This window comes from Ursus maritimus, unplaced genomic scaffold, assembly GCF_017311325.1.
Source record: "Ursus maritimus isolate PB19 unplaced genomic scaffold, ASM1731132v1 scaffold_6, whole genome shotgun sequence".
Taxonomy (NCBI): domain Eukaryota; kingdom Metazoa; phylum Chordata; class Mammalia; order Carnivora; family Ursidae; genus Ursus; species Ursus maritimus.
In genome coordinates, this window is record NW_024426774.1 from 21272898 (window position 1) to 21289056 (window position 16159).

Here is a 16159-nt window from a genome sequence, read left to right on the forward strand (position 1 = left end):
GCTGGGGTGTCATTGCTTCTGGGCCCTCTTGGTGGATAGAGCTAGGATATATGTATGTATATGTATATGTGTATGTATATATGTATATGTATGTGTGTGTGTGTGTATATACACCATTGGTGCATATGTATATGCATATACATATATATGTATATTCATGGGTGCATACAGATACTCTGTGTTCATTTCTTTTTCTTTTTTTTTTCTTTTTTTAAGATTTCATTTATCCATTCGAGAGAGAAAGTGAGCTTGTGGGGGGGCGGTGAGGGGAGGAGCAGAGGGAGAGGGACAAGCAGACTCTGTGCTGAGTGGAGAGCCCAACGTGGGCTTTGATCCCAGGACCCTGAGATCATGACCTGAGCTGAAAAGAGTCAGATGTTTAGGGGAGCCTGGGTGGCTCAGTCGTTAAGTGTCAGCCTTTGGCTTAGGACATGATCCCAGCGTGCTGGGATCAAGCCGCACATTGGGCTCCCTGCTCAGCAGGAAGCCTGCTTCTCCCTCTCCCAATCCCCCTGCTTGTGTTCGCTCTCTTGCTGTCTCTCTCTCTGTCAAATGAATAAATAAAATCTTAAAAAAAAAAAAAAGAGTCGGACGCGTAACTGACTGCGCCACCCAGGCTCCCTCTCGCGTGTGTTCATTTCTCTGTCTATCTGTATACATTTTTAAGGCCATGATACCCTCAATTCCAATCCAACACTACAAGTTTCATTCTTGCCTTCCTATGTGCATATTCGTGACTCCTTTCTCCAACAGTGAGGGACCTGATTCTCATTGTGTACAATATATTTATTTGCTTAGTCCTAGTATAGCATAGTTGGACAGTTGTTAACCCCTACCCCTGTAAAAACAGATTTACTACCTGGAGAACAGCATTTGTTATAGTTCTTTTCATCTTTGGCTTTATACTATATAATCAAAGTACTGTTTTACAGTTACTTATATTATCCCCCCTTCGTTAGGTTTCTCATTTGTAATCATTAGGTTCATATGTTACTCTTAATACATTTTAGGTTCCCCCTACATCCTATTTCATTGAAACTAGTCCTTTATCTTTGGGGTATGTAAAACATTACCATAGTTCTAAAAGTCAGACCTGTATAAAAGGTCTTCTTAGAGAAGGGCCACTGCTCTCTTCTCAGCTGTCCTGTTCCTAGTACCCTTTTATTTCCATCCTATTCCCACCCTGCTCCCTGCAAAGATAACCACACTCAGTTTCTGGTTTATCCTTCCTATAGTTTTATGGGAAGGATGACCAGATAATGCATATTTTCTTATATTCTTTTCTTTTTTACATAGGTAATTTTTTGTCATTTGCTTTATTTCATTTAAAAGTATATCCTGCAAATCATTCCATATGTGTTCATTGAGATTATTTTCACTTCTTTTTTTATAGCTGCATAAATATGATAGTTTATCAGATGAATAGTTTGTGTAATATTGTGCTCTCACTATAAAAGGATTTTAAATGGACCCATATACACGAGCTGCGGAGGAGAGGAGGTGCTTATAAATAAAGCCAGCTCTGTGCTCTGGTTCCTTTTATAGATTTGCCAGAATTTCTTTGGAGTGCCTTCCTTACTTCCCCTTACCTCTATGGGTTTTGGTTCTGTTTTTCTGTCTCAGTATCTGTTTCAGATACTTACATTTTTCAAGCAGGAGGATTGTTTACTCACTGGAAATATAGGTTTTACCGGTGGTGGACTTTGTAAGAACTGTCTCTCCAGGTGCTAGCTGTCTCTTTTCTGGAAACTACGGTTGCGGTTGTAAGAAGAGACTAGTGTCAAAGCACATGAAGGCAAGTGTGAGGGATAGTTAATTCTGCTTGGGCGGTAGAAGGAAAGATCATGTGTTCCATCCCCAGAGTTCTCTCACATCTTTGTTTCAGGTTGAACCTCAGTGTTTTTGTTTGAATTTTTAAAATACCAAAAATTGGGGCCGGGGCACCTGGGTGGCTCAGTCGTTAAGCATCTGCCTTCTGCTAACGTCGTGATCCCAGGGAGCCTGCTTCTCCCTCTCCCTCTTTCTCTCCCCCTGCTTGTGCTCTCTCTTGCTTTCTCTGTCGCTCTCTCTGTCTCCCTCTCAAATGAATAAGTAAAATCGTAAAAACAAAACAAAAATTAACATGACACCTTTGAAGAAAAAGGAGAAATGCAGAGGAGCAGGGAAAAACATTAAAACTACTCCAAATTCCACCACCCAGAAATGACTGCTGTTAACATATTCATTTATAGCCTTCTAGTCTTTTCCCCATCTACATATGTTTCTGTTGAATGTATTATATATGTGTGTGTATATGTGTACCCTGTAAGTATATGTATATTAAGTATATTTTATATATAGTACATATTCGTAGCCCTGTCTTTTTTGGAAAAAATGTCTTAACTGTATACATGCTCTGTCACTAGCTTTTTCAAACTATAAATGAAGTGCTATATCTGAAAGTCTCCTGCCCTCTGTTAAAAATCAAACGATCCTAAGATTAAACAATAGACAATTACACTTACCAGTTTCAGGTAAATTTGTATTTAAAGGTCTTACATACTACAATTTTTGCCAAGTATGCTTGTCGAACTCCAGAATTACATAACCTGAATAGTTGGGTGTGAAACTTTTGGGGAATTTTGGTTGGAAGTTGGATTCCTCCAATAAAGTGTTTCTTGTCTTGTAGTTAAAATATACTCGCCCTGGGCTACCTACCTTCAGCCAGGAAGTCCTACACAAATGGAAGTCAGATATCAAGAAATATCATCGCATTCAGTGCCCTAACCAGGTGGTTCTTTCTCATTCATTTATTCAGTAAATGTTTATCAAACTGCTGTTTCAGTTATTTATTCCGTCATGACAAAGTACCTGAACCTCAGTGGCTTAAAACATCAATGATTTTATTTGTTCAGAATTCTGTAAATCAGTAATTCTGCCAGGGGTCAGAGAACATTCTCCTGTTGTACGTGGCCTCAGCTAGGATCACTCGTGGGTTTTATTTAGCTGCAGGCTCAGATGGGACCTGAATGTCCAGCCTGGCTTCTGTGCAGCTGATTCAGCTGGGAGCTCAGCCGTCCACACGGCCTCTCTCCATCAGGGTGTAGTGAGTTACCAGCAGGGTCCGTGGCAACCGACTTCTGAGTGTCCCAAGAACATGAAGATGTAAGCTGCAGATCTCTTAAGGCCTAGCTTCAGAATTTGTTCAGCATGATTTCCATGGCATTCTATTGGTCAAAGGAATCACAGGGTTCACTCAGTTTCAAAGGGAGGGTAAGCGGACTCCACTTCTCACCGGGAAGCCATCTTTAATCTACCACAGCTGTATATGCAGTACTTGGGGAAGGAGCAGATGATACATAAGAAATAGGAGACACATTTGTACTGGAAAAGGCAGATTAAAAAAAAAAAATCTGACTCTGCAATTTGCTGTTTCTCTAAGTGCCAGAGAAAAAGTACCAGGGAAGAGAATATCTTAAGCTTTTCTAAACAGCTTGTTCACCTTTTTTTTTTTTTTTTTAAACCTTTCCTTGGTTTTCTTTTTTTGCTTTTATGGCTTGTGTGTGAAATCTTTTGCTGTTTGGTGTGCAATGCGGTTTATTGGGCTGCTTCCTTCAACTGTAGGGCTGGTAAACGGCCAGATGGCTAAGAGAAGGATGCGGTTTGGTACAGTCTTCACGTTATTTCTTCTTCTCTTTTTCAGGGTTGTGAGGCTGTCTACAGTAGTGTATCAGGCCTTAAAGCTCACCTGGGCTCTTGTACCTTGGTTTGTAACTTTCCGAACAATTTATCTTAACATGACCTCTAAAACAGTCTGATGGAAGAGAATTCAGTTTAGGTGAACAGCTAGTTGTCCTGTTTGCTGTTACCTTCAGAGGCTGGTTTAGTTTTTTATGTCCTAAGGATTCTTGGTCTGTTACTGGATGTGATGCCAGGTTATGTCCAAGATACAGAAAAAGCCAACATAGCCTTAAATCCTATCAATTAAAGAATTTGGAGAACAATTTTATTAATTCTGAGTCTCTACCAAGGATTTAACTTCTTTCACCTGAACCTCTCCTGCCTTGGGCCTGCCCTGTCTTATTGGGCCTTAAACTTTCTAGAATCAATTTACATGTGCTTATCTGGATTGATGAAGACCCTCTAATCCCATGTGAATTATACTGGCCTCGGGATGAGAAGTAGGCTCTATCCGTGGGTGTCAGGCAGACAGCTGTTCACCTCACTGAATCTTTTCTGTGTTGACCCAGGTGCCCTACAACCCACAGCTATGGGGACTGCTGCCATTTTTCAATTCCATTCAGAAATATCTTTCACACAAAATGAGCACCACGGATACTCAGAGCTTCAGGAGGGGAGAGAAGTCTCAGTTCAAGGCAGCATGGGAGTGTAGGCATCCAAACCAGACCTGTCCAGGAATGCTAGGGAGTTTGTCGTCATGATCTTAGTGTCTGAGTCCTTCAACTAGGTATTATGGATAATACTTCTCTAATTTTGGATATCGAAGGCACTCTTTGGAGCAGCGGATTATAGTGGGAAGAATTATCTACATTGGTGCCTCTGGTGAACTTCAGGAGTTTGATCATTTGGGAAGAGGAACCAAGAGAACCTGGAAGTGAAGTGACAGAAACAAGGGAAGATAGAACAGTGTGACGTGTTCTATAATATAAGGAGAACTTCAGGTTGTGTTAAGCGAGTGGGGGTATTATGTATAGAATTATAGTAGGATAGATTTATAGGGGTGATAGCCTGCCTGATCTGGTTTTCCTAAATATATTGCTGTTTTGGATTTTCTTCCTTCTTACCTTTGCTGAAGTAAAATCCCCTTTTTTCATCTCTAACGATCCCCACACATGACCCAGGTATGTATTCCTGAATTTACCAATAATTCCCTTTTCTTTCTCTCTTGAAAACAGGGAAACTTTGTGGCTGGAAAATACAAGTGTCTTCTGTGTCAAAAAGAATTTGTGTCAGAGAGTGGTGTCAAGTATCATATCAACTCTGTCCATGCTGAGGTGAGGTCCCTACTTTCCCACCATGTTTTTGTAATCCTCTGGAACGCATACATATGCCCTAAGACAGGTGGATTTTGTGCGTTTTTATGGGCTAGGACTGTCAAGGAAAGTAACTTGGAAGTGGTTACCAGAGATGGAGTTAAAATACTTTGTAAAATTAGATGCATAATTATATTTTTCTGTGAAAGCATTTGAGCTCACTGTAAGTGTGAACATCCCTGAGCCCTTCTGATTCTTTTAAAAATCCAGTTAAATCAGGCACTTGGGCACCAGGCTGAGTGTACACCTTTGGAATTCTTGTATAGCCATCTCTATCCTTCTCTTTTCTCCTATTCTAATGTCTTTGAGCAACCTGTTTTTAATGTTTCAAATACTGCAAAGAAGCAACTATAAAGGACATTAGCAAGACAACTGGAGAAATTGGTATACTGACTCTGTTAAGTAATAGTAATGAGTCAATGTTCATGCCCCTGTTCTTAGGCAGATCTGTGCCGAAGTTTTTAGGGATGAAATAAGTCCGCAGATAACTTGCGGATGGTTCAGCAAAAGGACGAAAAGAAGGAAGACAGGGAAGAGAAGTTGACCATAGTAAATCTAGGGTTCATTAAACTCTTGTCACTTTTCTTAAGGTTTGTAAATTTTCAGAATTAAAGAATTCTGTATGAAAGTGCTTTAAGGAAAGTCAAGAGTTTTCTCATAGGACAAGTTTTTAGTAATACCAGCGAACAGAGAAATTGTTTCCTGTATAATTAAATACCTGTATTGCAAAAGCTAAAGGAGTAGAGTGTGCATTCTCTTGGAATATCTTACTGCAGAAACTGTTGTTGCCTGATAAGGAAAGAGAGCAAGTGCCTTTAGCTGTTCTGTGCCCTCCCATTCTTAACAATGTGGGCTGTCCTTAGTGTCATCAGATATGGTCCCTGTTGTTTAACAGGTTTCAGCCTGGGAATCCCTTTCCATATCTGAGATTTCTTCTGGAAGGCAGTCGTATCTTTTTTATAATAATAGCATACCTTTTTATACCTCAGGAATTATTTAAAAGATAACTAATCTGACAAAATCTGGCCTTTATGTAGTTCACCTATTTCTCCAGTTTCTTCTTAAAAATTTGGAGCCAACAAATTTCACTTGGTTTGGGGCTTGTTCCTCAAGCATTAGTTCAATGATTTGTGCCTGTATTTACGAATTATATGTGGTCGTAAAACATTTTTACTCTGTTCTTCCCTCTCAGCCTCACATTTTCTTATACTACTTTTTTTTTTAACAGACATTTTCAAATACATGAAAGTGGACAGAATAGTATAATGAATAGCCTTAACAGACATCAGTATATGGCCAGTCTTGTTTTCCTTTATAATCGTACCCTCTTTTCTTGTCCCTTAAAGGCTTATTTTAAAGCAAATTTCACATACCATGTTAACTGTCACTGCTTCTTTTGATATGTGTGTCTAAAATATAAAGACTTTTAAAAATGTATAACCACAACCATCATTACATCTAAAAAATTAGCAATGGTTCCTGAATATCGTCATATACCCAGTCATTATTTAAACTATTTAAATTTCCCTGATTGCCTCATAATTTTTTTCAGTGTTGGCTTGTTCAAATCAGGAGCAAGAAAAAAAAAAGGTCCGTATACTGTATGTTTTAATCTAGAGTGCTGTCCGATAGAAATGTTATGTGAGTCATGTATGTAATTTAAGATTTTTCAGTTAACCACATTTTAAAAATATAAAGAAAACAGGTGAAATTAATGTTGATAATATATCTTATTTAATCCAGTATACCTAAAATCTTTTGAACATGTAGTCAATACAAAATTATTAATGAGTTTACATTTTTTCATACTGTCTTTGCAATTTAATGTGTATTTTTTATGTGAATTTTTTATATTAAAAACATATCTCAATTTGGATTAGCCATTTTTCAAGAGCTTATTAGCCACATGTGGCTAGTGACTATCTCATTGAACACTTCATGTCTAGAAGTTTCCCTTTCCTCTGAAGAAGCAGTCATTTGTCATATATGTTTACACACATTTTGAATTTTGCTGATTGCATTTCTGTGATGGTGGTCCTGTCTCAGGGTGTTTCCTATAAATTGGTAGTTAGACCTAGAAGACTGATCAGATCACTTGATTTCAATTGAAATTCATTTCTTTCCTTCCTTTCTTTCTTTCTTTCTTTCTTTCTTTCTTTCTTTCTTTCTCTCTCTCTCTCTCTGTTTCTCCTTCCTCCCTTCCTTCCTTCCTTCCTTCCTTCCTTTCGCAAGAATGTTTCACAATTGGATTCCATGTTCTTCAACTCTTAATTTTTTAAACTGAGTCTCAGAAAGGTTAAGTAATTTCCCCATGGTCACAGAGCTAGAAACAGTGGGGATTTGCACCTAGATGGTCTGGCTGCAAAGTTCATGCCCTTAACCACTATACTGTCATGAAATAAAAGTCTCCTATGGCCCAATGCTTTAAAGGTCATGAGATTTTTATAAAGGAGATCAATGAGTGGGATGATGGTAAGTGAACAGACTTCGTAGATCCGTTACTGAAGTATCCCAAATCATGTCTTAAACAGTAAATGCTTGTAGTGACTACTCTGCATTGAATTTCTCCAGTTTAAAGTACAGAGTTATAAGCTATGGTTCCTTCTTCCTGCGTTCTGCCCTAACCATGCCTTTTAGAAATTCTTCCCACACCTGGGGCGCCTGGGTGCCTCAGTCGGTTGAGCGTCGGACTCTTGATTTCAGCTCAGGTCATAATCTTGGGGTCATGGGATCGAGCCCCGTGTTGGGCTCCACGCTTGGCAGGGGGTCTGCTTGGGATTCTCTCTTGCCCTCTGCCCTGCCCCCTCCTTGTGCTCTCTTTCTCTCTCTCTCTTTCTCTCTCAAATAAATACATAAATCTTTCAAAAAAGAAAAGAATTTCTTCCCACACCCATTCTTTGTGCTCTCTGCTGTGTATTGACTGGATGATTTTTCCATTTTGCCTCTGTAGGATTGGTTCGTTGTAAACCCAACAACAACCAAAAGCTTTGAAAAGCTAATGAAGATAAAGCAGCGGCAGCAAGAAGAAGAAAAGCGGAGGCAGCAGCACAGGAGCAGAAGGTCTCTGCGAAGGCTGCAGCAGCCTGGCATCGAGCTTCCGGAGGCAGAGCTGAGTCTTAGAGTAGGGAAGGATCAGAGGAGGAGTACCGAGGAGTTGCTAGTGTCGACCTCCTGTAAGGAACCGGAGCAGGAGCCGGTGCCAGCACAGTTCCAGAAAGTAAAGTCCCCAAAGACGAATCATAAACGAGGAAGGAAGTAGGCAGGCAGTGTGAAAGCTCCTAGGAGAGCACACGTGATGCTGTTGTCACGGGGACCTGTGCTGGGAGGACTGAGTCACAGGGGCTGAGTGAGGGGAAATGTACTCTTGCAGCTGTTTGTGTCAGGCTGTGACTTTCTCAGCTCCTTCCTCCTGTGTAAATTTTACTGTTCTCCCTATTTATTCACTTCGACCCACCCAGCCCACCCCAGTCCCCTTTTGGGTAGGTTTTCCTGCTGTTCCTCATTGGAGTCCTCTTGTTTTTCTCTTATCTTGCCCAAAGAGCTCCCTTTAAAGGCCAACTATGGGCCCCTCTTGCCCTGTACAAAACTGAGAAACCTGTTTGGTTGTCCTTGTCCTTCCTGGGCTATAGAATGTTCTTGGACTCTCCACTGATTAAGTAGTCATTCCATCATCTCGCTTATAAAACAATTCCAAATTAATTTTTTAAAATCATACTGACTTATCATTTTGTATTTGTGATAAAACAATCCTAGAAGCTAGAACTGTTGTCACTCATGTACTAAGCGTATCCTGTCTCCTTGGGAAACAGATTTTATGGAGGCTGTTTGTTCTCTCAATATGGTTTTAGGATTGAAAGTAAGAAAATGGATTTAGGGTGAAAAAGCCAGAACCTCTCTACACTGGTTTTACTGGGAAATGTTTTGTTTGTCCCAAGTAACAGTGACTGACTGACTAGACCCACAAGCATGAAAAGCAGCCCAAATATTAACATGTCCCAAACATGAAAATGATTGGAAAGAAGGAAGTAGAAGAAGCAATAAATACTGCCTCGACTTTCTTGGGGCTTGAGGCCTCATCAGTTGCTATGATCAGTGCCCTCTGGAAGCTTGTTTTCTCCCCCGGTTTTAAGAATTGAGAAATACCACATTGCACTTGATGTTTTGACACAGAATCCTAGTGTTCCTGGTAATGCCACTAAGATTGGTAGCCAAGGTACACATTCCTTCTCCCCTGGACTTGACCTCACTTGTTAGTCTACACTGTGCTAAGTCTTTATTCCTCCCTCTAGCCAACCTCTTTGTCTCTTGGAGTTTTCTGAGAATATTGTCCTCTGTCCTCTTTTATATGTGGAGTTCTATCCTCTTTATATCTTGAGACTTTGACACCAGATGTAGATATTTATCTGGTGTTGGAAAGACAAATTCCTTTTCTGTACCTCATGCCTACCTGATAAAAAAATGTCTAGTGGGCTACTTTTCTTCGAGGCTGGCTTTCTCTGGCAGCTCTGTTGTTGTGTTTCTAGATTCTCTTCCCCTTTGCCACAAATACTGGTCTTATATATTCTTGCCATTTTTCGTGGCATATGCCACATAAAAAGCAAGGACCCTGAATCCCGATATGGATAAATACTACCTTTTCAAATTCTGAGAGGCTGTTACTACTCTTGAACTCTGTATTCTGTGCTGCTCCACAGAGCTTTAAAATGTGGGCTTTTGTGAAGACCACTTTCCAACAAGGGAGCATTGAAATGAGATTTGGATATTGCCCGAATAGACAGTTTTGAAACAAGTCAAGGACGTGGTGTGTCCACTCTACGTTTTCATTGGCATTTGCACCCTTAAAACCCTTTCGGTAGATGAGGATTGTCAGGGAGGAGAAATGAAGAAGCTATATTAATTTCTGGTGAGTAAGACTCGGGGAATGCTGGGCAATGACAAAAGAAATAAATGACTGTCGGTTAGAATGATGTTTCCAGTTGTTCATTGACTCCGATCTGCTGCTTGACTCCTTGCTGACACAGTGTATGGGGGTAAGAAAATGGCTAGACATGGGAGTGGGTTTGAAATAAGTACCAAATGCAGGGTCTTGGTAGTTTTTTGGCCCCTGAAATCTTCTGGTTAAAATGAGTAACTTGTTTCAGATTAAAGTGAATTAGTATAGGAAACTTGTCCAGTCTCATCCAGGGCCCTTGCAGGCACTTTAATTAATTTTTCCTTTCTGGGGCACCTGGGTGTCTCAATCGGTTAAGCATCTGACTTCGGCTCAGGTCGTGATCTCAGGGTCCTGGGATTGAGCCCCACATCTGGCTCCTTGCTCAGTGGGGAGTCTGCTTGTCCCTCTGCCCCTCCCCCTGCTCGGGCTCTCTTTCTCTCTCTCAAGTAATAAATAAAATCTTAAGAATTTTTTTTTTCCTTCCTGAGGCCAGGTCTCAGGAGGACTCAGTAGAGAGTATCATAATCATACTACTGAGTTTTTAAATTTTTAAACCAAATTCATTAGAATAATATAAATTTGACAATATTGAATAAAGGCAGGTTGTGGAATGCATGCATGCATGGTGTGGAATGTAAATTGGTACAGTCACTTTGGAAATGATTCGGCAGTATCTAGTCAAGCTGAAAATATGCCCTAAGACTTAGCAGTTTTACTCCTGGGTACATACAGAGAAAAATCCTCTTGCCCAGGTGTACCAGGAGACAAAGGATGATATTGTGGTATGGTTTACAACACGTAGCAGAGACTACTAGCTGTCCACCAAAATCTGCTCTCACCTTGCAGAGTTACAGGATTATAGGATGAATGGTTAGACTATGTTAAACATCCACCATCTAACCCCTGCCCCTAGAGTGAAGGGGTAGCCAAGTAACTTCTCTGCAGTAGAATGTGAGTGGAAGTGATATGTGTCACATCCAGGCTAGAACTTTTAAGCAAGTGAGTGTAGCTCTGTGCTTGTTTTCTCCTTCCTCGGGCCAGATGCAGATAATAGAGTGACTTACGGAGGTGGCAGAGCACAAAATGGAAAATAGTTGATGCCCTGAATCACGCCACGAAGGACTAACTGCCAACCAGGAACATCTGTCTGAGACTACTGAAGAGAACTAAATACCTGTGATTTGAGGCATTATACATTCTTGGATTTCTTTGTTAGCCTACTCTAATACTAATCTAACTATCCATTAGGAGAAGGGAGTAAGTTGTGATAGAGTCCTACAGTGGAATACTATACAGCTATAAAATTAACTAGGGCTTCTTGTGTCATGGAGACATCCCAAATATAATGTCTGGGAAAAGCAAGTTACAGTATACATGAAGTGTGCCATTTAAGGTTTAAAAAGAAGCAAAAACAATGCTCTGTATTGTTTATGGATATGTAAAAATATATATTTCTATGCTATATATTACATACAAGTATTTGTATTTAGTATATATTTATAGTTTAATTTAATCATGCTTGATTGTTATGCATATGCAGGAATGATAAACACCAAATTTAGGACAGTCCTTCTGGGGTTCAGAGGGACTACAAGTGAATTTGTAAGTTATTTCTTAAGGTGGATAGTGAGTTTGTTCTGGTCTTCTATATTGTTTGTCTGAAATACTTCTTTTTAAAAATCAGTTCTCACAAATTATTCTGCTCACCTCCTTCTTAAAAGGGAGCACTTTAGAAATTTTACTTGTGTTTCATTCTTAACCTTTCATTTTCCCATAACCCTTTAGTCTGCTGTTCTTTCTATTCACTTCTATTTCAGCCACTCCAGTCAGAACCATCATCACCTCTTGGCTAGACCATAATCCTTTCCTGATTGTTTCCTTCTGATTTTTACTGGCTTGGATACATGCCACGTAACAGCTGTATTGAGTTTTTAAAATTGTAAATCAGACCTCATTCACCTGCTAAAAGCCTGCTGGTTTCCCAGTGCACTTAAACTCGCTTCCTCTTTGTCCCATAAGGCCTTCTGCTCCCACTGCTATCCCATTTAGCTTCTTCTCCCTCTATTCCACCTCTGTTCTCTGACCATTCCCCAACTACACTTTAGCTACATTGACCTTTTAGTTCCTGGAACCTACTAAGCCTCATTCCCATCTTAGGACCTTTACCTTCATTATTCCCATTGCCCGGAATGGCTTCTTCCCTGGCTTTTGCAAGGTAGACTTCATTGTATCATTTAGGTCTTAACCTAAATTTTACCTTGGAGGTCTTTTCCATTTAAATGCACTCTCTATAACATCACCCTGTTTAATTTTTCTTTGTAGCAAAGCAGACTAAAAGTAGGTTGAGATACTCGTTGGGCAATCTACTGCTCACTTGCAGGTATGGATTTCAAAGTACCTTTATCAGATGATTCACCCTCTAAAGTCTTCAAGCCCTTTGAGTCCTCACTCTGAAAGGGACAGACATAAAGCAATACACCAGATTCATTATCTGGGATGATAGGAATTAAAAATAAATGTATGGGACGGAAGTTATCCATTCCCCAATTAGATAATTGGGACAGCGAAGGCAGGAGGGAAATTAACAGCAGAGTAATAAGAATTTAAATCCCTCCTACTTTCCAACTCCTTATCAGACTTAGCATATATTTTCCTATGCTTTTTTGCATTTTTCCATCCACAGAGAATAGGGCTTCAAATATGTCTTGGTTACCATGTTTTTCAAGTTCAGTCTTTCTGTATTTTCAGCTCAAGAACTGAAGTATTCAGGTTAAGGTATCTACATAATATCTAAAATTCTACTTTCTGTATTGAAGTTGCAGTTTTATTATGTGCACACTAGTATGAATAAGACATACAGAAGCAGCAGTAAGAAGAGTGATGATAAAAACCAACAGATACATTATAATCTAAGGTTTTATTTTTAATAACAAACTACACATTAAACAAAAACATTGTTAAAGCTAGAAGTTAAAGGCATTGAGGGAGAAAAAAATTTTTACTCCACAGTTTTAAAGGAATTCATTTACACAGGAATAAAGCTGAAAATTCAGGAAAATTATTTTGAAGTTTTTCATCACTGACAATTTCTGGAAAGCATAAAGTTGATTTTATTTTCCCATAGAGGAGTGATGTTAAAATATGGTATTATATTCCTGTACTAGGATTCAGCGTGCAAATAAATAACTAGTCCAACCATCAGTATATCATTAAGTGCAAAAAAATTTTTAAAAACTACCCTAAAAGTCTATACTAATTAAAAATATTATTTCCAGCTCTTTAAAATAGACGTAAATATAAGGCACATATTAATTACAAAAGGCATTTCATGTACTGTCAAGTGAGCACATAGTAAGGAAACGTAGAAAGTGACCTAAAACGGAAGTACTTATTATATCTAACATTAATCTTGTTGTCTTAGAATTTAGAATGTTGTTAGGGAAATAGATGGCACAAGACTCTTTCAAGTCCCAATATTTAAAATGCTTTTTTCATATATTTTCCTGAAATAAGCAGTGACCTCATTAATGCTAGAAGTATTTCTTCACAGACAAGATTTTCAAAAGTAAGAGTTGACCTAATAGACATTCCCTTTATCTCAATCTACTCAAAGCTAAAACGGTAGGGGCTGAGCTTCAGACAAAAGGTCGTTCTACGCAGTGCTCTGCCCCCCTCCTCCAGCCTAGCTCTTATTGAACGTGCTGTTTAGATTACTTTTTCACTCTTGACAAAACTATAGAAGGAGCCGCCTGGTCACTGGTACAGACTTGGAAAAGAGTTAAAAAGCACTTTGCCTTTCTGTGCACTGGCCAAGAGGCATAAAGATAACTGGTTGTTTACAGAACAGAAGGTACTATATCAAGTCAATCTGAAATGCTATTCTTAGAAATCTAGCTTAGCTAGATGAAGTAAATCACAGAACTGTTTTCCTTTCACTACCTCAAGGTGGTTTTCTTGAGCTAGTTTAATGTACCGGTGTTTGGGAAATGGTATTAGGTTATCTGGAGATTTGAGTAACATCCCATTTATTAACAAGATCTAATTAAGGGAAAACCTAATTAAGGGAAGCTGGTGGCACAAGTATCTAGCAGTACTGCTGGAAAAACGCACCTAATCTTTCACCCTAACACATCATGATGGATGTTTTACCATAGCAGTCTGAGATCCCAAAGCCTTCCTAACCGGGGGTATATAGCACGTGAGAATACTGGTTCCAGTCCTTATTTAATCAGTGTTATTTCAGGAATTGCTTTGGATTAATCCTTGGTTTGGTACTCAGAAGAGGTGTTATTGTGGTCCTTGGAGCATCCTGTCTTGGGCACCAATTATGCCTTCTTTGCAATCGTTGCCTCCCCTGGATTAAGCACTGCACATACCACTGTTCCTGCTGCAGCTGCTGCTTCTGATTTTTTAACTGGCTTTTAATAGCCTGCAACTCCTGGCATTGCTGAGTTTGCTGCAGTAATTTCTTCTGTAACTCCCGGTTCTCTCTCCTGATGCTGCGGTAGAACTCAAAAGTATACTGCTTTGCTTCCAGCTCCAAGGCCTGGGCCTTCCTGTCAAGCTCCTTTCTTTTTCTCTTTCCCAGCTGCCTCATGTCTGGCTCACTCAGTTGTTTCTCCAGGAATGCCTTTTCCTGGAGTAACTGGACCCTGACTTCCTGTTTCTTTACATCTGTCTCAGCTTGGGTTTTCTTTTTCTTCTCCTGTAATATCTGCATTTCTCTCTCCTGTTTCTCCTTTAATAGTGAAACATTCCTCAGTGCCTGCAACTGCTGCTTTAAATTGAATTGGATCTTTTCCTTCTGCAGGAGCTCCCGTTTAAACTCTGAAGTTTGTTTCGCGTATTTGGAGGCTGATTTTTGCCTCCTTCGTTCAATCTCCTCGTTTTTTTGTAAATAGTTGTTCCACAGCTTTTCAGTCTGCCTTCCATACTCCTCAGTTTTGTTGGTTAGGTATTCCAGGAAGAATTTGTTTTCAGTCTGGACAAGGAACTTTTCATTGTATAGCTGCCTGGTCTCCTCCATTAGCAATTCTTGCTGGATTTGAGCTTGTTTTATTTGGTTGGTCAGCTTCGTCATTTCCATCATTGACTTTTCTTTAAACCTCATCTCTGAGTTTCTTAGCTTCTCTGGCTTGAAAAAATCATTTATTAAACTAAGATACGGTGGAGGGGAACTCCTAGAGTCCTTAGCAAACCTGAGGGAAGAACAAGTGAGACATTCCCCCATCAATTCTTAGTGAAAATTTAGTAAATACAAAATGCATAATTGTACTTTAATTCATACGAGAAACTATTTTTGAGAACCTATTACTGTTCTGCCACTATGCAAGGCACCAGGGAATACAGCTAGGGGTAAAGATGAAACAGTGTAGTTTACAATTTACAGTACGCATTCACTACAACCCTGTGAGGTATTACCTCTATTTTAAAGAGGAGAAAACAGGTTCGGAGAATTTAAATGACTTGGCCACGAGTTACACTGCCAGCAGGTGGTAGAGTGTGAGTGTAAAACCTAGATTTTAAGATTTACTGAACACTACAGTAGCTACAAAGGGCCACAGGAACAGCCGGGGTGGTCGAGAGTAGCCATAAATTTCCCGGCTTTTCCACGACCTTTCCGGTATCCGAGGACACTTCCGTGGAGGGAAGCGCCCCTTGAGTACCTACTTGCTCCAGGAATCCAAGCGTTTATCTCCAAGGTCACGGCGTGGTTCACTGACGGTCACTGCCAAGGAGGGAGCGCCGGTGTCAGGGGCCTGCGACACTTGGGAATAGCGTCCCCTTGCGGAAAGTTTTCGTAATTTCTCCGTCCCGTGCTCCACGGGTCCCGACGCTGCCCAGCAACCCCCGGGGTCGCACTCCGCCCCAGTCCCAGCCCGTCTAGCCCTGAGCTGCTGAAGCTCGTCGGCTGCCGAATAAGCCCCAGCAGCCGGTTCTCCCGCTCCTTGGGGGCCGAAAGAGAAACGCACTCTCCTCATTTTCGACCCGTGGGGGCCCTGCGTCGGGGACCCCATCTCGTCTCGCCCTTCTGGGGACCAGCGCTTTGCCCCTCCCCTACCACGGTGAGTGCCCCTTTTCCTAGTCCTCTCTAGCCCTCCATTTCCCCGCCACCGTCGCTAGTTGGCCGGGAGGCTAGGATGCTCTGGCGCTCGGCCCGCCCCTTCGCCTTCCCCTTCCCCTTTAGCGCTAG

General features: G+C 40.5%; 2 protein-coding genes across 8 annotated transcripts in view; one reads left to right on the forward strand and one right to left on the reverse strand.

Annotated features, from left to right (window-relative positions):
• ZNF512 (zinc finger protein 512) overlaps positions 1-9997 on the forward strand; it is a 30683-nt gene extending 20686 nt beyond the window's left edge. For 4 of the 7 annotated variants that reach the window (XM_040623037.1, XM_008700294.2, XM_008700293.2 and 1 more), the window contains 4 exons: positions 2669-2770; positions 3683-3745; positions 4896-4994; positions 7984-9997. In XM_040623037.1, coding sequence (XP_040478971.1) covers positions 2669-2770; positions 3683-3745; positions 4896-4994; positions 7984-8292 — 573 coding nt within the window. In that variant the 3' untranslated portion in view covers positions 8293-9997. The remainder of the gene's footprint in view (positions 1-2668; positions 2771-3682; positions 3746-4895; positions 4995-7983) is intronic. The other 3 variants (XM_040623034.1, XM_040623035.1, XM_040623036.1) reach the window with 3 other exon arrangements.
• A 2877-nt stretch (positions 9998-12874) lies between these two features.
• On the reverse strand, positions 12875-16127 carry CCDC121 (coiled-coil domain containing 121). The gene is made up of 2 exons (XM_008700292.2): positions 15637-16127; positions 12875-15164 (listed from the first exon to the last, which is right to left on the reverse strand). The coding sequence occupies exons 1-2, from the start codon at positions 15981-15983 to the stop codon at positions 14201-14203; spliced, it is 1311 nt and encodes a 436-aa protein (XP_008698514.2). The 5' UTR covers positions 15984-16127; the 3' UTR covers positions 12875-14200.
• Positions 16128-16159: the final 32 nt, after the last annotated feature.